General features: G+C 37.9%; 1 protein-coding gene across 1 annotated transcript in view; it reads left to right on the top strand.

The window, feature by feature from the left end:
* The window catches only part of LOC140144786 (uncharacterized), a 294,427-nt gene that overhangs the window by 105,289 nt on the left and 164,589 nt on the right, over positions 1–24,549 (top strand). Inside the window, exons 3-4 of the mRNA XM_072166591.1 lie at positions 4,864–5,151; positions 11,801–11,827. Of these exons, the coding sequence (XP_072022692.1) occupies positions 4,864–5,151; positions 11,801–11,827 (315 nt within the window). The remainder of the gene's footprint in view (positions 1–4,863; positions 5,152–11,800; positions 11,828–24,549) is intronic.

The raw sequence follows: 24,549 nt of genomic DNA, 5'->3' as shown, positions 1-24,549 counted from the left end.
TCGCAATCTCTCTAATAACTCTATGATCACCTAGAAGAAGACTGCTGGCTAAGTACTGATTAGTTAAAATTGTGATTGTGTGATTATATTGTTTGTGCATAAATTGTTCATGTACATGAGTCAATCATATTTTGCTTTCAATTAAAGACTTGGATTTTGTTAGCTTAATCAAACAGTGTGTTGTGCATTCGTGTGAATTTGGGTAAAAGGTGATTTTGGCCTAGAGTCATTAAGACTCGTAACAGCATTAATTGGTCTTTTAACTATAAATAATACATAACAGGTAATTTTGCAATCAATGAGGAAATGACAAACTAATGTTCTTAAATTGACATATTTTCGTTCATAATTTACTGCTCATTTTCATCACTCCAGTGTACTTTTGTACTGTTTTCCTGACACTTCCGTGGGTTCTGGAATTAGCAATTTTTGGCCATCGAACTTTGCCTGCTTTTAGGCCTATATTGGTTGTTTGGTTTTTCATGTCTGCTTATGTGCACAGTGATTTCATCACTTGTTCAAGTGCACTTTTACTTCTAATGCCTATTTTGTCCCCCCCCCCTACTACGTACTGTCTAGTCTGTATTTTACTTGTTCCCCCACGTCAAGTTGGTGTACCTTGCTTTTTTCTTTCCAGTTGTTCATATATTCAAGGTATCCTTTTGTATCATTTATTTATCCTTGATGTGTTTTGTGTCCTCGTCCGTTGGATTCACCATTACCCACTTTTGGTGTTTTCATCCTTTTATTTTACATTCAAAACATTGAGACTTGTGAATAAAATTAATGTAGTGGGACAATATGAATGTTTTCTATAAGAAAATCAAATTTAATTTGATAAGTCTTGACTATTAGCTCGTTGGCTGCAATCAAATTTCCCAATCATAGTGCATTGTGGGTGTGTATTTAAGCCTCCTCTGATTTCACCGGGAGGAAAATAATTTTAACAAAACAATTTCTAACGGTTTTTTGACAAAATTAATATAAATATGCAAATTACCTTTATTTTAATTAAAATTGATGAATGAAAAAATACCACTGATTGTACATCCATTGACAATATTATATATTTTACCCAATTCTTTACTCTTAAGGGTACTGAGCATTAAGTAGGCATTTTCAGAAAAGTTTTTCGATAAAAAAATTTTCTCAAAAAGTAAAAATCTCAGTTTAACAAATGACAGTTAAAATGAAAGCCACTATTTGGGGCCTAATTATCGTATCATTACAAAAGGCCCAACACCAATATAAACATTTGTTTCGGCGTCCCAAGTTCATAGTCATTAAATCTCACGCACTTTTTGTCCAGGAATGGCATATTTCGGTTTCAGCGATTGCCCCAAAAAGGTGGTATGTTTTTGAAAACATATTACAGTTCGCGATTTTAATTTATGCACTCTTTAGCCGACAATTTTCAATGCATTTTACACACTCAAAATGTCGCTCGCGTAAATACTGATATTTTTAACAGTATCCGTTTTTCTAACAAAACAACTGTCTACATTAGTTCCCAAGACTTTGATGAAAACATAGCTACCAAATCAGACTGCAGTTGACGAACAGATTTTAAACTAGAATTGAAAGAACCAGCGTAGGCCCTCTGAAAATGCTGTTTTGTAATATATCGCGTTGTGATAAAAAGATGGAATTTTGGACATCATTTTGCCTGTTTTTTATGGAAACGCTTGACCTACCCCAAACTTCTCACGTAGCCTTGACTTCATGTCCATGGCTGTTTGGTATTATTGTATTTAGAAGATTTTAACTATTTACTTACATTTGACCCGATGTTTGCCCAGAGAATGTTGTAGTATATTCCAAAAATGGCGAAGACTACCGACTCACATTAACCAGTAAAAAGGACAAGGTTCTTATCAGATGTTTCAGAGTTTGAGACACTATATTCACGGTTTTTCTACTAGCAATTCAAACCTATGACAAATTTGGCTGGTTTGCGATATGCTATACCATTTTTCAATGTCAGTACAGTGAGCATTTAATACGCGGATTCAGGGTTTCTCTACCGGAAGTCAATTTGTGTCGAAATTCCTCCCTACAATGCAACAGGCGTATTGCATAACAATAGATACAGTTCGCAGGTTAATTACTCTCCTTTGTTATGTAATACGCCTATTGCATTGTGGGAAGGAATTTTGGCACAAATTGACTTCCGGTAGAGAATCCCTAAATCCACGTATTGGGCACAGTCATATAATCACTAGCGTTCGGTCAAAGCGCTGGGGTACACGTGCACGCGCTTAAAGACGCCATATAGATGCGCGAGCGAAACAGCTGCTTCAACGCGTTGACGTCACTGCCACATCAGGGTGAAAAATGGTAGGCCTATGACTATGAAACCTCAAACTCGCCCCTCGATAAAGGTTGGCAAATGAAGGAGGCGGCAGTTTAGCGAATATGCGAGTGCGAGCGCCGCCCGAACCGTGGAAGGTTTCCGCATACCGAATATAGGTTTATATCATGGCCTCTAGGCTCTATGGTTTATTTTTCGAAAAGAAAGTATAATCAATTGAGAAGGGAATGGATATTGTCATAATAATATCAAAGTTAATACTTGTCGTCCATAACAAGAAGGAATGCATCCCGATTGTATAATATCCAGCTTTGCTATTTTATTTGATTACACTAAACATGAAGCTATATCTTTACTAGCTTCATGCACTGAACATTTGCAGACCCGGCTTTCTACATGTAGTAAGCACCACATTAGATTGTGTTTACAAGAAATATTTATAAAACAAATAAATAACATTAAATCCATATTAGATTTATATAGCGCACCAGAGGATTCAAAGCGCTGTAATTTCGCTGCCACTGGTGAATTATCAGAATCAGATATCATCAACTAGGCCGGTTGTTGCCGAATCCGGCGCAAACATATCCCCACTTAGATTGTAACATCCACTAATTATCTCAGCAGTTCCCAAAAGTTCATTAGATGAAGAAAGTTTTTGATAACTTATCGCCGAATTTGAAAGCAGGAGGAAATCGGAGATCCCGGATTATGATACAATTTCAAATTTAACCAAAGCATACAAATGCAATATTATAAGTACAGTATGATAACAGCAAGCACACCAGCATGGTAAAATGTGAGTTATGTGACCGCGAACTATACCGGCCCATAAACGTGCAATAACCAGGAGAGGATAATACCAGCCCTTGCTCTCAGCATTCAGCAAGATAAACCGTACAATAGCATTTATGAAAATGTGAGCGTTATGAATTAATAAGTGTCGCCTCCTAGAAATATCTTATATCACCAGCTTTAATGATAAAATATTATCTAGAACCACACACCTGTTTTTCAAGGCCTCTCTTTCATCTATTGACTTCAAAGAAAGGATTAGAATTATTGAATATAGTCCGTGACCTGATGCAACGCATTATTAATGAGTCGCTGTTAGGGACGGTCATACTGTTATGGTTGAGCGAGCAACGTATGACCACTACACAGGTCAATGGCCTTATTGTGATCTGGCGGGTTTTTTTAAAGCACGGTCCCTGAACACAACATGATCCGTGGGTATATGACCGGGCAAGGAACAATAGAGACAGATTGCCTGGCAATTGACGTCTCATGTCAACCCAGTCTATAGTGTGATCAGAACAGTATAGTCTGGTGATCATTATAGTATGATCAGTACGAAAAATCCAGACCGATATTTAATGTATTTTCAAAAATTAAAAGAACCACTTTTTAGCGGGAATTTTGTAAATTACACAGCTGCAGTTATGAAAGGGTTGAAAGACTACAATATTATGGCATAAACAATAATATGTTCGATTTGTCTTTATTCCTATAGCCTGTACCCTTAAAGCCAATCCAGTTGACCAGGCAAACTTTCAAGGGCACCCCAATTAAGTAGGCTTAAAATATGATCAAGTCAATGTTCAGTTATTGTTCACCTCAATACCAACAAACTTTACACACCTCCTAACTTAATGTGTTTTCCAGATATTTGGAGTGGCCTTTAACCAAGAAATAACGGTCTATTAAATAACTATGAAATTAAAGTTATAATCTGATCTACTGGATTTACGTTTTTTGTGAGTGGCAATATTTCACATCCTACTCGGATGCATCATCAGGCCAACTGATGTTAAAGCGGCAAAAGGTCGTTGACCTGTGAAGAGGATGTTACGTCACAGGTCGAAGATGAGCCAAACCTCTGAGGGATCTTCTTTATCGCTGAACAATAGGCCCCTGCCAATTTGTGTAGTAGCCCGCCTCCCTTATTAAGTGAAGGCTCCTTCCTCCTAGTGCTGTCTAAGTGCTGTGCCGCAGAGTCTCCGCAACCAGTGCTAGCTCTCCTATGCTGTTAAATGCGCTTCGCTAGGGTCTGTTTGGTCTCCCCTATGTAAAGGTACTCGCATCCACTGTCCTTGCACTGAACTGCGTACACAATGTTGCTTTGTTTGTCCTTTGGTTGTTTGTCCTTGGGATGGACCAGCGCTTGCCGCAAGGTGTTCTTTGGTTTGAACGACACTGGAATTCCTTGATCTTTGAAAATTCTGCGAAGTGTCTCAGTCCGACAGTCCAGATACGTAAGGTATAGTCACGTTCCTACCGCGTTTAGGTTCACCGTACCTTGCGTCGCGTGTGCGGTGGACACTTTATCAGCTGATTTGGTTTGAGAGAGAGCCTTGTGAAAAGTCCAATCGCGATATCCACAAAGATTCAAGGCCTTCTGAAAGTGTTCGCGTTATAATCTTCATAATCGGGTCTATTAAATAGAGCATTGCATTGTGTGATACAATGTTGCCTGCGCAGGCAACATGCTGCCTGATAATGCTGACTGATAAAGGCAAATCATAATATTGTAATGCTTTTCTTTCCTGCAGGTATGAATATTAAGGTGTCTGAAGACGACTTAAATGATGTAACAAGCAAAGCCGGACTACGACGCGATGAGCTAAAGCATCTCTTCAAGGAACTTAGCATACATGAGACGGATATTGAGAATGCTGAGCGGATAGCAGATACAAGGGATTTTAAACATCAGTCAAATCAAGTGTTACAAAAGTGGCTACAAAGAAATGGAGAAAGAGCGACGAGAAAGACAGTCATTGACGCTTTGGAAGGTTGCCGGTTTGTTAACGCAAAAGAGATACTAGAGAAAAGGTGGTCAGGTACTGAACGTTATGTAACATTGTGTGTGTATGCGGGACTGTGGGTGGGGTGTGTGCGCTACATGTTGTTGGGTTTTTTTTTTCATTTTCAACCCACGTACTGCTAAAATTTATATCTCTTCATTCGTACGTCTATCACTCCATACCTCCTTACTTATACAGTCATCTGCACACACCCCTACGTACGGACATATGCATACACTCAAAATGCTCTTTTATGCAGTTAAAAAAAGTCAGGGAAGAAACTCTGCTAAAGTTTGTTCGGTTTGGTGAAAAATAAGGCTCATAACATCCGTGTATTGATATAAAATGGACTTAGTTGGCCACAGCACTTACCCGCGTTTCGTAATGCAGGACTGGCGCATGCTTAATTACGCAAGTTTGAGTTGGAACTTTATTGACACGCCCAGTAACAAAAAACAAATAATTTTCGCCAATTATAAGTCAGGCAAACTTAAACTGATTCCAATGCAAATTAGCCCATAAAAAAGAAGGTAACAGTAAAACATCAGAAATCGTCCTTCCAATACGGTTCATAACAATAACAAATAATTCCCCCTAAAACATTTTGGTGTATTATCCAAAAAGCAACATGATCAATTCTGCTGCTTGCAAAGTTGGAACATACATTGATGAGTTACGCATCATGACAACTGTTTCTTAAAACATTTTCCCTGAAAAATACAGCAATTTCTGAAATTACATGACAAAATAAAAGTTACACTTTTCTGTGTTTGAGACCTTTTTCTCAGTGTTTAGGTTTATAATAATAAAAAAAAAACACTATTGACTTCAATTAAGCTATTCATGATGAATTTTCGTTCATTCACAAAAAAAAGAGGGTTATAAGGTTCAGAGAACGAATGAAAAGGAATACTGCAGATTATGAAATGTCTTTTTAATAATGTGTGGGTCTTCCTTCTTGTTCCAAGCATCACTGGCGCATACTGTTAATCATATTTCTCATTTGTCCCATGCATGTTGCAGGATTTCTTGCAATTCATGCAAGGTGGTGTTGTCTTAAAAAATAAATCTGCAATCTTCCAATTTATGAATAACAAGATGCTGTCGTCAATAGTGTAAAAGGAATTTGACAAATCAGGGTCAAGTTTGACCTTGAGAAACTAAAGGACCCAGATGTGGCAAAAGAATTTGCAGCTAACATCGGAGGGAAATTTGCACCGCTGATCTGCCTGAATGATACAGACCTGGATTTGGACTCCTCAACTGACACCTTTAATACAGCTTTCACTGAGACCGCCTCTGAGCTTCTGGGCAAACACCGCCATGTAAAGAAGCCATGAATCACAAAGGAAGTGCTGAAGCTCTGCGATAGGAGAAGAGAGTTAAAGTGTAAACGATACAATCCAGATGGTGCGAGAGAATACAGGGAGGTCAACAAGCTGGTTAAGAATGTCATCAAGAAAGCGAAGGAAAACTGGATTGGTCAGAAGTGTGAAGAGGTGGAGTCCAGCCTGAACAAGAACAACAGTAGAAAGGCATATCAACTGGTAAAAAATGTAACCACTGTAAAGAGCAGCAGATCTGCCAGTATCCAGAACAAGGACGGGAAGTGTCTAGTGGAAAAAAGAGATCCTTAGCAGGTGGACGCAGTATTGCTTCGACTTTTACAACTATGAATTGCAAGGCGATCCATCTATCCTAGACTGCCCACAGTATTACCCAGATAATGAGGAATGTCAGCCTATCTTGCGAGAAGAGGTGGAAGTTGCTGTGAAAGCACTGAAAAAGGGCAAGTCACAAGGCATAGACAACATTCCAGGTGAGTTTGTTCAAGCAGCAGGTGATGCAGCTATTGTTGTGCTTACTAAGATATGCAACACCATTTGGAAGACAGGCAACTGGCCTACACCTTGGGCACAGTCACTAGTGATCACGCTCCCCCAAAAAAAGGAAACCTCCAGCTTTACCGGACAATCAGCCTCATCAGCCACCCCAGCAAGATAATGTTAAGACTCATCTTGAACAGACTGAAACCTCTGGCAGAGAATATCATCGCTGAAGAACAGGCAGGTTTCAGAGCAGGAAGGAGTACAACTGAACAAATATTCAACCTAAGAATACTATGTGAAAATTTTCAGCAGCTAAGCTTCAAAACTGGGAACCAGTGTGCACTTTCTAGCAGAAGCACGCGAGTTTCCACACATGAATTTCAATATCTAATGTTGATTTTAAGATGTAAAACCATTTTGGATTTAACCCCTGGTGACCGCCTAGAGGTCATGGAAGGTCATACAGGGGTCAAAAATTAGTTTTTCGTACGTTAACTCCATACCGATAGGTCGTAGATAGCACAAACTATACATTTTTTTAATCCTTGTAATCAAACGAGTAATTTGGTATATCTATCAACAAGATTGGAGCATTTTTAATTTTTTACCCATGTATGACCTTTTGTGACCTCTAGCGGCTAAATCCAAGATGACTCCAAATCAACATTTGACCTTGTACCTCATGTGTGGAAATTCACATGCTTCTACTAAGAAGTGCACAATGCTTTTAAGACTAGGGGTCTGTTACCGTCAAGCAAAATTTTAAATATGTGGACAAACTCAAAAAAATAGAAATCCTTGATTCTTTTAGCATGGAAAAGGTTTAGGGGGGACATTTTAAAAATGACATTTAAAAAGTTGCATTTGGCCTGTTGGCATGGTAACGGACAAAACAAATTTTAGTCGAAAATGACCAAAATTTACAATTTTCATTTTTGAAAAAGGGCAAAGTTTGGTCGAATGCCACAAATATATAAGATGTGATATAATTTTTTTATTTTTTTATTCAGATAAGGGCATACTTTGGTAGTCCTGCAAATGAAGAAAGAGCTTGTCACTCTTTCAAAAAATCCTTTAATTTTAAGTAGAAAAAACACATTTTTGGGCAAAAATTGTAAATGTCATTTTACCCCAACATTGGAGGGTGTAACTGTAAAGAAGAAGTTGATATTTTGTAATTGTATGGTGGCATAGCTAGAGTGCCCCCTTGCTGACAGATATATAGTTTCAAAAAATTGGGGTCTCAACTTCTAAAGAAGTTCTGGATTTTTAAAAGTACCAAGTTTTTTTTTTTTTGTTTATTTTTTAAGGGGAATTTATGTCAAAAAAGACAAATTTCGCTTAAAAGGATTGTGTTTAAATAACCGTAATGACATAATTATTGAATATATTTCTATTGATGAAAAGATTAAGTGACTTCTTAAATTTTAGTCTCAGTTTTAAATGGTACAAACAAGCTATATTATACATACAGGCCTTTTAAGCATATTAAGCAGATGAGACAGATCGCAGCGCTATTCAAATACAGATAGAGGGCAGCGCTTGGAAGACAGGTCGCTTTTAGCAACCCGGTACAAACCACAGAGTTCACCAACTTTACGAGAACACCAATCAGGGGCAGGGGCTGTGCAATAATGATAAGCCCTGTAGGAAGGGTAAATATGGGGGGGGGTGGTGTCCAAGAATCTTTGGCAACCCCAAAAAGGGGAGAGCAATTGTTGGCAGGTCAAAGGGGTGAGGGGTCTAGTACATGAACCTATACCATGGTTCCTAGCCGTCGCAGAGGAGCTCATAGGGTAGTGCCAATATACCGGTAAACGACATATCTGATTTGCCCAGGTTTTTGTAAGTTTGCCACTGCTTTTAGCATCAGACAGTTAGATACCCGGTACAAACAACAGAGTTCACCAACTCTACGAGAACACCAATCAGGGGCTGTGCAATAATGATAAGCCCTGTACAATGCTGTAGGAAGGGTAAATATTGGGGGGGTGTCCAAGAATTTTTGGCAACCCCCAAAAAGGGGGAGCAATTTTGAAAGGTCAAAGGGGTGAGGGGTCTAGTACATGAACCTATACCATGGTTCCTAGCCGTCGCAAAGGAGCTCATAGGGTACTGACAATATACCGGTAAACGACACATCTGATTTGCCCAGGTTTTTGTTTGCCACTGCAAGCTAGGTGGAGGCAATGGATATTGGAGCACATTTACGGGGCAGACTATACTACAGACACGCTCTGATAAGGGCTTAGAAAAACAGTGCAGAAATGTTCAAATATGCAAAATTCTTTGCTCACTACGCTTGCATTATACAAGTACATCTAGACCATTATTATAAGGTTTGCAAATTGGGAACTCAAACATATGTCATGTGCGGGGGGGCAAAGATTTGTTGGCAGGCCGGAAGGGGTAAGCAATTCTTTTTGGCACGCCGTTTGGAAGTTTTAAGCCTAGCCCTCAACATTAGGAAGCATGTAAAGTATCATCTCCAGCAGATGGATCTTCAGGGAATTCAACATCAGAAAATGTTAACCAAGAAACATTTAAAAATCATCAACATCATGACAACATGTGCTACTTTTAACATCAGGCAGCTACTAGTACTAACCCAGTACAATCAACAGTGTTCACCAATTCTACGAGAACACCAATCAGCAATAGGAAGTATGTGAAGCTTTATCTTCAGTAGATGAATCTACTAGCTACGGTGGATTCAAGAGGTATTGCAAACGCTATTCAGTTACCCAAGGAAACATGTACATCGACATACATAAAGCATTGAAGCATTGACGCTAGTAGCTCACATTCAGTCAGGAAAATATGACAAAATTACAAACATCAAAACTCTGTTCATGATCTCGTTAGAAAATCCCACACATGAGCGACTCCGTTTATAATTCTAACAATCTACACAAAGTAAAGACTTGAGCATCACTTTACTTAATGATGGGTTGGCAATAGCTTTACCATGTTCACATTTAACTTTAAAAAAAACAACAACAAAAACTGTGACATAGCATTTTAAAAACAATAATTCAAGTGCATTGTCCAGTCCCCCATGTTTTTATAAACATTTTTCTATTGTTTTGTACAATGTTTGATCTTTCTTACATTTGAGATTTGTTTTCAGTATCATGCAGTCTTAGAACTAAATTTATAAATAACATTGTATAAAACAAAGAAAAATGTTACTTGGTATGTCAGTTGCTGTTGTTGCTATAAACCCCAGATAAGGTAGAAACAACTGGTAAAAAGGACTTTGTTATATCAACCTTTATTCAGGAATGCAAAATACAAAATATAAATAAGCAATGCAAGAATACAAGGAGGAACAAAAACCCAGGACAAAATCTGGACAAGATGCCCAAATTAATGCAGGGTGACATATTATAAATCCACGAAATTATCACATTCTCATTATGTTTAAACCATATTTAGATTATTGGTGAGGTATTTCAGATCAAGTCAATCAATGAGTCCATTAGTGAATATGCCTAAATAAGAAGTAGAAATGATTATTATACATGGAAAACCCCTAGCCTACTCCAGAGTAGTGACCAACTGAAATATAATGTGTTTTATTTGGTTTCAATAGTTATAATCGATTTATCCATTGTTTAGGAAGAGTAGAGATTGTAAAAGACAGATAACCACCACCAAGAAATTAATGCCCATGGTAACCATTTTGCGCCCAACCTTGCACATTTTTCATGCATTAAATCATATGGCTGGGGGAGGGGTCACTGGCAGTTTGCTAAGTGAAAATTACTTAAATAAATGATAACCAATGGTTATGATGGGTCAATGAACTATTCTGGCTATGTTATTTGCAAATCACAAGCCAATAAAGGATTTTAATACTGTGAAAGTGCTATGTAATTAGCTAATTTTTATCGAAAATAGCGAACTTTCTTCAAAGTAAAACTTCGTTATGGGGTAAAGACCCCAATTTTTTTATTGGTTGGTTGATCATCCCCATTCATAGTCATTCTCATCCAACCCCTGACTTTAATCAGCAAACTTCTTCTTGAGAGTTATTGAATTTCAAAGTTATACCACTTTTACTAATGAAAAAATTGCCAAAAGAGGATTTTGCATTGCATATTACACAATATTCTAGGTGGGTGAGAAAACTGGCAATACTATTTTTGTAACGCCTAATACATAGGTATTTATCAGCAGCAATTTAAATTGTTCCATACTTTTTGCAATTTCATTAGTGCTAGCTAGAAAAATGTGTCTTTTCGAACTGTAAAATTGAAAAAATGTACTTTCCCTGTGGCAATCTTCAAAGAACCGTTACCATGGCAACAAGGGATTTTCGAATTTTTGATCAAGTTACAAAATCATTAGACCCAAATACCTTTCCTATCACAAGATTTAGGCAAATTCCATGAACCTTTATTTTTGGCTTTGTCCGCACATTGCTGAATTGATCCAGACCCCCAGTCTTAATATGTTAGCAGCTGTACTACAATATCGAATATAAATTTGCTGACCTACTTCTAATTGTATCAATAAATTCTAATATACCACCTAGAAATTAAATGTTTAGAGATCTGTAACCAAAATGTTTATCATTTAAAATGTCATATCTAATTCATCTGTTGATTACAAGCCTGCCAATTTTGTTTTGATGATCCTGCTTATGCAATCTTCAACTCATTTGAACTGAACCTACAAGCTCCCACAGTAATAGAGATATTAAAGTGACAGTAGTCAACATATTTTATTAGTATTCGTATTGATTAGTTGAGCTTGAATATTCCCACAAGACTGAAAATCAACTGCTTACAAGTCCCCCAGGAGAAATGTACATATTTTTAAGTTGCTTTATCTTTTTTTTAATGATACAGGACATGAAGATACACATCCTGAGTCAGGTGAGTAATATTCCAATTATCAATTACTTGCTGGGAATGCATACAAGGTTTTTGGCTCTTCTGCCCATGAACGCATATGCGTATGGACCATTAAAGGCAAATAATAATAATAATAATAATAATAATAATAATAATAATAATAATAATAATAATAATAATAATAATACATGGGATTTATAGAGCGCCCTACGATGTAAAAACAGCCTCAAGGCGCTGCACAAAATCTTAAAAACTACATACACTAATTAAAAATCAACTAGGTCCTACATGTTGTATTTGATTGTTTCTGTCTGATTGAGTGTATGTATTGTCACAAGATTATTGCTAAATCGTACTTTTCTCTTGATTAAAAGATTCAGATATTGTTAACTTAATTAAACAGTGTCTTTTTTGTTGTGCATTATGTAGTGAATTTGGGGAAAATGTGTTTTTGGCCTTGAGTCATTAACGACTCGTAACAATTTGGGGCTCCTCCGGGAAACACACTGTAAAAAAAGTTGACATTAATTTACTGAGTCTCAGAAGTGAAAATACAGTATGTCATTTAATGCAGAAGAGTTTCTTAAAACTATAACTAGGGAGAAGTTTGATGAGTTGAAAAAGCCTGCATTACTAGAATTTGCACAATGCTATAATTTGAAAGTAAAGCAATCTAACAAAAAACAAGTAATCAAAAATGCCTTGGTTGATGTTTTGGTTGAAGAGTTTTTTGAGGAATCCATTTTGGACCAGAAAAAAGAGGTCCAAACTGAAACAAAGAATGGTAAACCAAATTGTAGCTGACATAGATGGTTGCGAGTTGTATGTTGATGATTTGATTGTTTACACTTGTGATGTGGCATAAGTAATAATTTGATTATTTATATTTGTAACCAAGAGTTTGTGTGTTATGACATGTTTTGGGGGAAACCCCTTTGGTTACAGAAAACAAACTCAGAGTTATTAATAATCTTGGAAAATCCCCACTATTCCAGAATGTTCATTGTGTTGTACAATTGGAGAAATCCCCAAGATTGCAAAGTGAATATGACATCATTTTGGGAATCCCCCAGGAAGTGAATGTGACAGAATAGTCTATTAATGGATTGTAATTATAAAGTTGAAAGCAACTGAGTTTGCTTTTTGCAGAATGTGAAGAGAGTTTGTAAGTTATACATGTATAATGTGTTGGTCATCGTTGTGCTTCAAGAGGAGGTACATCTTAACCAGTTTGCATAGCCAATAATGTGCTATTTTAATACAGCAACGAAGGAGATGTTGAGTGTATTAAAGACTTGCTAGAGTCTGGTTTATAATCCAAAACATCTGTCAATAAAAAAAAGCCTGCTCCCTAGAGAAAGAGAGTGATTGGTGTCCAGCCTGCTTCCTAGAGAAAGAGAGTGATTGGTGTCCAGAGTTGAATAAGACAAGCAAAATTTCTTTTAAAAAGGCACAAGAATGACAACTAGTCACTGTATATGTGCATAGTGCGAAAAGTAAATATATTAGTTTACGAGGATGTGTTGTATATAATAAAGTGCTAAGAAAGTTTTCTTTGCATTCAAAATTTCTTCTTTTTAGGGGAGGGTGTTATGTGCCCCCCAAAATATTCATTAAAAGTTATGTATTTTGTCATCAAACATTAATTTTCACTTGTTTTGATATTTATCTGCATTTGTTTGAATTTGGAACAAATTCATATCTAGTTATATGTAGAAATTGCTGGAAACATAATGGATATTACTATAATGAACATGACTGCCCCAGAAGGTTCTAAAACATTCAGTGGTAGCGCTATTACAGTAACCATCTATACATATTAATGAAACCTGATTGGCTTGTGTTGAAGTAATGTACTGTATTCAGAAATTTCTGTACACAGATGAATGATTGTGATTTGCTTGAGATGAATTAATGAGCTATTTTTAGAAGTGCTGTAATATGCCATAAATAGTTAAGATTAATCTAGAATGGTAAGAAATGATATGTAAAGCCTGGATCGGAAATAATTAAAGTTATAAGAGGGAACTCTTTGAAACTTATGTTAGCCGGTATTGGTACAAAATGTACCATTATTGTGTGAAGTCTTCAAACGTCGGTTCGCGGTTCTTGTGTGTGTTGGAGAGAAGAAAATACGCCAAAGGCGGTAGAAGAGCCAATACTGCTCGATTTTCATCGACTCAATGAAGCGGCAGACTGAAATTATATCCATCAACGAACTGTGGTATTTTGCTGGACTAACATAGTGTGTTATCTGACTGTCAAGTGGAACAGAAAGCTTGCTCAGGAGATCTCTGAGAGAGGAGCTTACGGTCAACATAGAAGACCATTTGGAAAACACTAGCATAGCAGCTAGGAAAATGAAAACAGAGTCATCAGGACTTTGGACTGAGACTGTGGTAGACCAGGGGTTTCACTTGTATAGACAGGGTCTTGCATATTGCCGGATCTTGGATCAAGAACTTAGAGCATCAACGGAATCTCATCAGAATTCAGCCAATCAAGATCTCCAGGCTTGCCTAGCTAAGTAACCATAGCATAAAGAAATCTTATAGTAATATTAAGTTTAATTCTACTATGATTTTGTATTGTTGTTTGATTGACAGCCATACTGCACTAATTAATAAATAATAACTAAGTCGTTTATATAATAAACAGTGTTTTTGCTGTTGCGTAAACTCGAAAGCAGGTGATTTTGGCCTGTGTCATTTTAGTGACCATAACAAACCACTGGCCCAAGCTTAATATAAATTGTACCACAGCTTGAGGGTCAACCCGAGGTCGATGGTCAAATGAGGTCACATGTTAGAATTAGCCCGATTGATCTTAGACTTGGTTCAAAGCATCCTTGATATAAGGGGAATATAAAAGAGTCAACATGAGGTCACCCGAGGTCAAATGCTAAAATGGGCTTAAACTTGGTGCAAAGAATCCTTGATATAAGATGAACATGAAAAGTCAACCCAAGGTTACCCGAGGTCAAAGATCATGTTGATATGGACCCGAATTGGCTTTAACTTGGTGCAAATCATCCTTGATGTGAGGGAAACATGAAAACGTCAAGATGATGTTAAAGGTCAAATGAGGTCAGAAGTCACCACCTGATATTCGTGACTCTTGAGCCACAGTAGCTCTATTTGATCTTGTGCATTTCCCAAATATCGTGTAACATGCATGCATAATTTGAATGTAACTTGCTGCATTATGTGTATTACAAGAGTTTAGGCCTATCGAACAAATAATTTAAAAAATTTAGATATTATAAGGTACTGTCCAATAATTAAGACCTGGGGCAAGGTATAATGGCTGGGGGAGAATTTTTTGGTCACTCGAAAGTGGGGTGGGGGGCAATTTTTGGCAAGCCGAGGGGGGAATTTTTGGACATATTCATGGGGCGCTTTTTAAATAAAATAATCTAAAATGCAATAGAATAAAAGTAAGAGTCCAGAAATGCTCAAATATGCAAATTTTCTTATGAACAAAACCAATCATGGTGAATAATGAGTACAAAAATGGTTTTGTTCAAAAGAAATTTCTTCTATGGGCCTATATCTACAAACCTGATGAATCTATTTTAGTAATTTAAGGTTTGCAAATTTATTTATTTATTCATTCATTTATTTATTTAGGCCAATTCAAGTAACTCGCCTCTCTCTAACATTTCACGCACTCACTTCCACCGGCGCAACAAATCAATTAATAAATCAATCAAACAATCAGTATGAATAATTATATAATATTCACTTTCGATCAATCGGCTTATCAAACCATCAAACAATGAATCAATGAACTGATCAACCAAACTACCAATCAAGTTGTCAATCTATTTTAATTTAATGACTTGTGAGTGTGAGAGGAATGACTGAATGATTGATTGATTGATTGATTGATTGGTTGATCAAATGAAGAGTGAAGATATAACAGATACATGAGTGATTGAGAGGAGGGAATTGATTGGTTGATTGATTTACTGATCACATTTTTGTGAGATTTATGATTACTGAATTATGATTTACCTGTTATTACAGAGTAGAGCTGTTTTGACGGATAGATTTCTTGGCATTGGGGATGAAATAACTTTTCTGAAATAAATGCGAGCACTTGGAGCACGAAAAATTGCCATTTTGAATAGTCTAATATTATTCTAATAATATTATTAAACTGGAGGAAATGCACACGAAATGGGATAGGGTGATTGCATTGGACCATACCTCCTCGTCGAATATGTATACGACGCCTCTCCCACCCGGAATCTATGCCTATTGAAAATCAATTGATTAAATAATATTGCTCACACTATAATATAATTAATCGGGTTGTTTGGTCATCAGAAGGAGATTAATTTTGAGTGAGTAGGTGAGTGGTCGAGTGAAGGGAGTACTGAATGAATAAGAAATAAGTAAATTTCGCTTAAATAAATAAACAAATAAATAAATAAATAAATACATAAATAAATAAACACATGCATACCTACACACATATTTATTTATCTAAATAAAGTAAGTAAATAGATAAATACATACAGAAATAAATAAATATATGCATCCATACCTACACACATAAGCACATGTTTTAATAACTAAATAAATAAACAAGGTAAATAAATAAATTATAATTAATTAAATAATTGAGTAATTAAATAATTAATAAATCATTTAATAAATACATAAATAAATAAAGTATAATAATAATAACATGGGCAGGTTCATATATTACTCCTATACCAGAATAAGGACATAAGCTTCCTTTGCCTCCCTAGCTCGGTTTTTCCCCTTCCTCTTGTTCTTCCTCCTTCTCAGCATCCAGTTGCCTAGGAATATTAGTTGTCTTCCTCATCTTGTAGGGTAGAGGTACCTGAGACATGGGAAAAATCTAAGACTTTCACCGATGCCACTGGGGGATTGTTACGAGTCGTACTTGACTCAAGGCCAAATCACCTTTTACCCGAACTCACACGAATGCACGACACAAAATACACTGTTTGATTAAGCTAACAAAAAATCCAAGTCTCATATCAATTTGTAAGCGCTCTTTTTTAAAAGTCATATTTCTCATTGAGCCACGTTTCTTTCAACAACTTCAAGGTCCCGCGCACTGTGTGTCCAAACACTAACTCAAAAGGTCTAAATCCCAAAGTTTCCTGAACAGCTTCCCTAGCAGCAAACAATAACAAGTGTACTCCAGAAAAGAAAACAAGCAAGGTACACCAACTTGATGTGGGGAAACAAGTAAAATACCGACTAGACAATATGCAGGGGGGCCAAAACCAGCAAATGTAGGCATAGAAAGTAGGCAAAGTTCGATAGCCAAAAATTACCAGTTCCAAGGCTCACAAAAGTGCTAAACCTGCAAAAACAACAAGGATCAAGTAACCTGGAGTAGACAAACAAAACCAAACAGACAAAAAACAACCGACGTTTCGAGAAGATAAACTGCTCTTCTTCAGGGACAGACAACAAAATATAAAAGCAAACAACGGAAACAATATGCTGTAGTTTAAAAACAAATTCAAGTCAAAAACTGAAGGCAAGTTCAAATAGAACTCAGTAGCAAACAAGATAAGCTCAGAGCAAAATAAGCATGTCTTACATCAATGAAGCACAGTAAGTGTACTCCCTCATCCCAGTCCCTCTGAAATTCTAGACAGTATGTCCTGATCATGTTTTTCAAAGTTTGGTGGAACCTTTCTAATGCACCTTGTGATTCTGGATGGTAAGCACTTGAGGTATACAGTAACTGTTCTATACATAATTGAAACATGACCTGCTGAAATACTCCAGAAGTAAAGTTTGATCCTTGGTCAGAGTGTATGGACTTGGGGCCCCACAAATGTGAAGAACTTGGTTAAAGCTTTCGCTATAGTCACTGCTTTAATATTTCTCAAGGATATGGCTTCAGGAAAGCGCACATAATTGCCTGAAAGTATAGATTACCTGACTTAGTCTTTGGTAGGGGGCCTACACAATCAATAATAACCCTACTAAATGGTTCGGCAAAGGCTGGAATTGCATACTTCAATGGAGCAGGAGGTATTTTCTGATTTGGCTTCCCTACCACTTGGGATGTGTGACATGTTTTGCAATATTCAGAAGCAACTTTTCTGAGAGTGGGCCACCAGAAATGTCTCAGAATTCTTTCATGAGTTTTCTTAACACCCAAATTCCCTGCCATAGGACTATCGTGTGCTATGTTAATAACTTCAGTGTGGTAGACTTTTGGTACCACAATTTGGTGCACTACCTTCTACTCTTCATCGGCAGGTGCATCAGGCGAGCGCCATTTTCTCAGTAGCACATCGTCTTGTTTGTAAAAACAGACAGAATTTTGTTCTGCTTCTTCTAGGGTCAATGCCCTTTGATTGATCTCTTTGAGTTCTGGGTCATTGTGTTGCTCCAGAATTAGCTTGTCATGACTCAATGGGTCTTTTATAGTTTCCCCAATTTGTTCATGCTCAGAGGCTGTGTCATTTTAGGAGTCTTTTTATCCCCAGAAAAAAAGAAGTTTATCTTCTTTCTCATTCAACTTTGACACAAATATGTCTTCCAAATTATAGCCTAAGTCATCAATTTGGTTGTCCTCAATTGTTTCTACAGAGGCCCTCTTACTCATTGCCCGTGTAACTGCGCATGCAGGAAATATCTCCCTTTCCTCACTGTTATCATCCTGCTAACAGGGCTAATCTGTAACTATTGGGTCAGGACAAACCTTCACCCCGCCAAATCATTTCCTAGCAACATGGACACTTGGACTCCTATGGTTACAGGACCAGAAACCAAGTCAGATTTCAAGTTAATTTTGTGGAGAGGTACACTAATTATTTCCATACCAATATACCCTCGATCAATGCATTACCTGCTAAACTATCCTCATTAAAGGGCAAAGTTCCTTCCAGAATCATAGAACGTGTACAAGTATCAAATTCCTCACACACCTTGTCTGTGTCACTTCTCTTTTGTTTCTTAATTTTACTGACTATTTGTTTCTTTGACCCAAACGACACTGTACATCCCACAGTATTACCAGTAGATGGTTGCTGCTTTTGTGAGTCTTGTTTGCCTCTTATTAAATAACACTGGGACATCGTATGTCCTTGTCTCCTACAGTAGTTGCAAGTTACTTTGGTTTTAAAACCAGTTCCACCTTTTGGTTTATTATCTGAACTCCCTGGGGTCCCTCTACCACCAGCACTATGCTGTGAATTAGACTGAGGTTTCCCTTCGTGTGTGTCAACCTGATTTGTTTTAGGTTGATTATGGCCGAACCTGTTTGAATAACGTCTGTTATTACTACATTACTCGCATTCAATTTGTGAATTAAGCCATAGTCGCCAGCCATCGTCGCCGCCTCATTCAGTGTTTTGATTTTGCTAGCGCTCTCATCCAAATGGGTTTTAATGTCAGCGTGGACACATTTTTTGAACTCTTCTATAAGAACCAATTGCTTAAGTTGACCGAAATCATCTTTGACTTCTTTTGAACCAAACCACCTGTCAAACATTTGTTCTTTTACACTTGCAAATTCTACATGAGTTTGATCTGCTTGCTTTCTTGAGTCTCTGAACTTTAGTCTGTATGCTTCAGGCACCAGTTCATAGGCCTTAAGAACTGCCTGTTTGACTTCTTCATAATCATTACACTTCTCTATTGGTAGAGCTGAGTAAGTCCCCTGGCCTTCCCTACAAAACTACTTTGTTAAAGTATGGTCCAATGCTGTTTAGGCCATTTCAAATTTGTAGCTACCTTTTCAAAATGTTGAAAATACTCGTCAACTTGTTTTTCTTTGAATTTAGGCACAAGCTTCACATACTTCGTATAAACCCGGACTTTCAGGAGAAACTTGGTGAGTAATTGTACCTAGCTTTGCCAACTTCTCTTGTTCAAACATGTACTTTTCCTCAATTTCTTTTTCTTTCAAATGTGTTTCCATTTGCAGTTTTGTCTGTTTGTCCTTTTCTTCCATTTCCAATTTTTGTTTTTCAAGTTCCAATTTTGCTACCTATTCCTTTTCTTCCATTTCTAATTTTTGGGGTTCAAGCGCCATCTTTTCTTGCCGTGCTTTTTCTTCCATTTCTAGGTTTTGTTTCTCCATATCTAATGTTTCTTGTTTTTCTTAATTTTGCATATCTAGCTTTTGCATGTCCAACTGCAATTGCATTTTCATTTTTTCCATTTCCAACTGGACTTCTAGTTCTTTCAACTTAACTGCATCCCCACCGATTTCAGTTTGGACCTCTTTTCTCTTGTCCAAAATGGATTCTTCAAAATACCCTTCTCTCAACCAAAACATTAATCAAGGCATTTTTGATTACTTGTTTTCTGTTGGCATGCTTTTAAGAAACTCCTCTGCATTGAACTCTGCCATACTGTACTTTCACTTTTAAGACTTTTAAGTAAATTAATGTTAACTTTTCTTTATTACAGTGTATTTTGTTACCAGTCGTACATGACTCAAGGCCAAAATTACCTTTTACCCGAACTCACATGAATACACGACACAAATACACTGTTTGATTAAGCTAACAAAAAATCTAAGTATTTAATTGAAAGTAAAATGATTGGTACAATATATGACACTTTTAACTAATTAGTACTTAGCCAGCATTCTTCTTCTTGATGGTAATATAGTTCTTGCAATGTTCTGAACGGCTGCTGTATATATCCTTATTTACTTGTCCTGCGAAAATCAGCGAAGTCCATTGTGCACTTGCATTTATGAATCCTTGCGTATAACATCCTCGCACGAAAATGGTGTTGCTTTCTCCAAAATACTAAACTCATTGCGTCGTTCTCCAAACACTTTTAAAACTCCTTGCGCAGCTCTCCAAATACTAAACTCCTTGCGCCGTTCTCCAGTACTAAACTCCTTGCGCAGTTCTCCAAATCTCTTTACTCCTTGCGCAGTTCTCCTACTTGACAGACTTTAGAAGCTTTGAATCAGTTATCAGCATGACGACGAAGATCAAAATAAATCCATCCTTTTCGGGATGTCTCCACACTATTATTCTTCGTTCAGCGGCTAAATACTTAAATATAGCACCTTCACTATAATTCCAATGCTGATTCAATATTCAACTTTGTGAATATTGTACTGCATCATACACACAGCTCATTGCTTCATAAAATCAAATGTCTGTCTCATAAACCTGTTTGTATTTGCTTTTATAGCAACAAAAACCCACATCTATTAATAGCCAATTACTTCACCTCTTCACAACAGATCGTGCAATCTGGGAAAATCCCAAGAATAATTATACACATTAACCTTTCACATTACATCACATTTACTGGGGGATTTTCCTTTTCTGATGCAATTTCACTCTACACTCTCAGGGGACTTTCCCAATTGTGCAACACACTGAAAAGGGGGATTCCCAGCTATCCATTCAAATTGCTGAGAGGGGAATCCCTACAATGTCTCATGAAATAGATTTTAATTGTTAACAAAAAATTATCAAATTAAATTACTCAGGGATAGTCATAGATCTCACTCAGTGGCGGCTCAGGTGCATCCCCATATGATTTAGTATGGGTGGCAACTGGACTTTGCTGAACCCTATATCTTTATATCCTTTGAGTAGATTAGGAGTAAGTCGGGTCAACGGCGACCAAACCGTCAACCCCACTGGTTTTCCAGCAGGAATCCAGTGAGGAGGGTGCCTGGACAGACTGATGGAAATAAATACAAGATTCATCTACAAGAGCGGATGAGCTCTCTTGAGAGAGCCAACGACTACCCAGCACAAGAGGAGGGTGGCTGGACACCCGGATGAAAATGAATACAAGTTCTATCTACATGAGCGGATGAGCTCTCTAGAAAGAGCCAACGACCATCCAGCACATCAAGTCGTACATGACAGTGCCATGACAACATTACCTGAGGGATATGCTTTCAAAGCACCAGCAAAGGCAAGATCCGCAGGAATCCCAGTCAGTGGGACAGCACTGAGACAGAAGGTAACGGGAGCCCACTGTCTTAATATATTCCCGAGAATACCATTATGAGTCTTAGATCAGAAAGAATATATGTTAAGCAGTTGGGTGTTGGGACCCTTAGGGCACCAATCCGAGATGCTACTGAGGAAGAGGTTGCTGAGCCTGAGAGGAGTGCGAATGATGACGGCATTACCCCAAATTCTACGGAAAGGATAACGCTTGACGGCAGCATTACCAATCGGTCTCATGTCAACCTGATGGGGAAGAAGGGAAAGGTTTTCCAAATAGGAACATGGAATCAGGATGGAGAACTGGAGCTGATACTTGAAGAGGCAGATAGAATACATCTAGATTTTCTTGGCCTCAGTGAGACTAAATGGAAAGGAGAAGACAAAATACCAAAATTTTGTTCTCTGACAAATCAAGTGGGAAGAAAGAAAATGGAGTTGCTATAATCTTGAAAAGAGCGGCATGCAAGGCGTTTGCAAGCTACAATCCAATCTCCGATCGACTCATCACTGTAAGACTTCTTGCTCAGCCCAAACCAATAACCATCCTGCAGGCTTATGCCCCAACATCCAGTCAAGAAGATGCAAGCATTGAAGAGTTTTATAAAGTTGGAGAAGGCGAGGACAAGAAATGTGGAATCGGAGAGATTGGCCTAGGAGATAGAAATGAACGAGGGGACAGGCTTGCTGAAATCTGCTGCGCCAACAACCTAGCCATCATGAATACTTACTTCAAACACCACAAAAGAAACCTGTACACATGGAAATCACCTTGCGACCGTTACAGAAATCAGATTGACTACATCATGATGAAAAGAAGGTGGAAATCGGGTGTCATGGATGCAAAGACATACCCTGGGGCTGACTGTGATACAGATCATATACTACTAGCAGCAAAGATGCGAGTGAAGCCAACATGCACCAAACCAAAGAGAAGATCAGAAAAAACTGAATGTTAAGAGGCTGAATGACCCTACCATGAAGGCCAAGTTCGAGCATGAAACTGTTATCAGAAATGAAGCGATGAACCAAAATACATCAAGTGAAACCAAACCTGAATCCTTGTGGGTAACGTACAAAACCATCTTGACACAGACAGCTGAGCAAACAATTGGAAACGCCAAAAGAGTTCCCCAAAAGCCATAGATTAGCCAAGAAGTACTTGATCTAGCTGAGGAAAAGGGCAGGTTGCGCAAACAAAGTAACACGCCAACCCTGAAACCCAGAAAGAACTGCGTGCTGAGATCCAGAGGAGGATCAGAAGAGACAAGACAACATGGCTTGAAGAACAATGTAAGCAGATCAGAGACTTTGATGCAACCGGATAATCCAAGGCAATGTTTGAACAGCCAAGTCCACTCCAACACAGCAAGCATGCATCAAGGATAGAGAAGGAAAAGTACTCAGTTAGTCGAAAGATATCATGAACAGATGGAAAGAATATGGTGGAAAACTGTGTGAAAACCCAGAGAAAGAAGTACCACTTTCCATGCCAAAAACACCGGTTGAAGATGTAGAGCCACCACCTCTCATATCTGAAGTTGAGCATGCAGTAAGCAAACTCAAGACTGGGAAATCACCAGGTCTTGACGGAGTACCTGCCGTGCTAATACAATCCACAGGACGGTATGGACTAGAAGCTTTACACCGACTATGCACAAGCATATGGACAAGTTGTGAATGGCCAGAAGACTGAAAAAAAACCAGGAGTTTGTGATGTTATTCAAGTCTGGGAACCCAAAACAATGTTCCAACTACAGGACCATCGCACTCATCAGCCATACCACCAAAGTTCTCTTGATGATCATCATACATTGCCTGAAAGCAAAACTGGAACAAGAACTACCAGAAGAACAAGCTGCTTACAGGAAAGGACGAGGTAACAGAGACATGTTGTTATGTCTTCAGATACTGATGGAGAAGATACTTGGAATTTGTCATGTTCATTGATTATTCAAAGGCGTTTGAATCAGTCAGACACGGTAAACTGTTTGCCGCAATAGAAGAAATGTGCTTCCCAGTACATCTTGTGTCTCTGCTACAATCCTTGTATGTAAACCAGAGAGGAAAGATTAGGTGGAATGGTGAAAATACAGATGAGTTCAGCATGACCAAAGGTGTGAGACAGGGTTGCATTGCGTCACCATATCTGTTCGTGGCATACACAGAGAGAGCGATGAGAGATGCTGATGTGGATACTTATGGCATCAAAGTAGGAGCATACCAATCCCAAACCTTCGTTATGCAAACGACACCGCACTCCTTGAAACATCAGTAGAGGACATAGAAAGATTGGCAACAGTGATAGATGTAACTGGCAAAGATATGAATCTCAAACTCAACGTGAAGAAAACAAAACTTCTTGTTGTAGAGGCAGAAGAAAAAGAGTTCAACATCACAATAGATGGAGAACAAGTTGAACATGTCAACCACTTCAAGTATCTGGAATCGGTGAAAACATCCAACGCAAATTGCACGGCAGATATCAAAGCCAGGATTGGAATGGCCAAAGAAAGAATGATTGAACTTCAGGATTTGTGGAATGATCGAAAACTTGTAAGAGAACTGAAAATGAATCTAATCAAGATACTGGTATGGAGTGTACTCCTTTATGACTTGGAAGGCTGGACTATGACTAAAGCATGTGAGAACCTGGTGCTGGCTGCTGAACTGTGGTTCTGGAGAAGAATGCTAAACATCAGTTGGAAGGAGAAAAGAACAAACAGAAGCATCCTTGAGGAACTTGGTGTGAAGAGACAGCTGCTTGGAGAGTTGGTGACAAGAAAGTTAACATACCTTGGTC

Source organism: Amphiura filiformis, unplaced genomic scaffold (assembly GCF_039555335.1).
Source record: "Amphiura filiformis unplaced genomic scaffold, Afil_fr2py scaffold_81, whole genome shotgun sequence".
Classification (NCBI taxonomy): domain Eukaryota; kingdom Metazoa; phylum Echinodermata; class Ophiuroidea; order Amphilepidida; family Amphiuridae; genus Amphiura; species Amphiura filiformis.
This window is presented reverse-complemented; position numbering and strand designations above follow the sequence as displayed.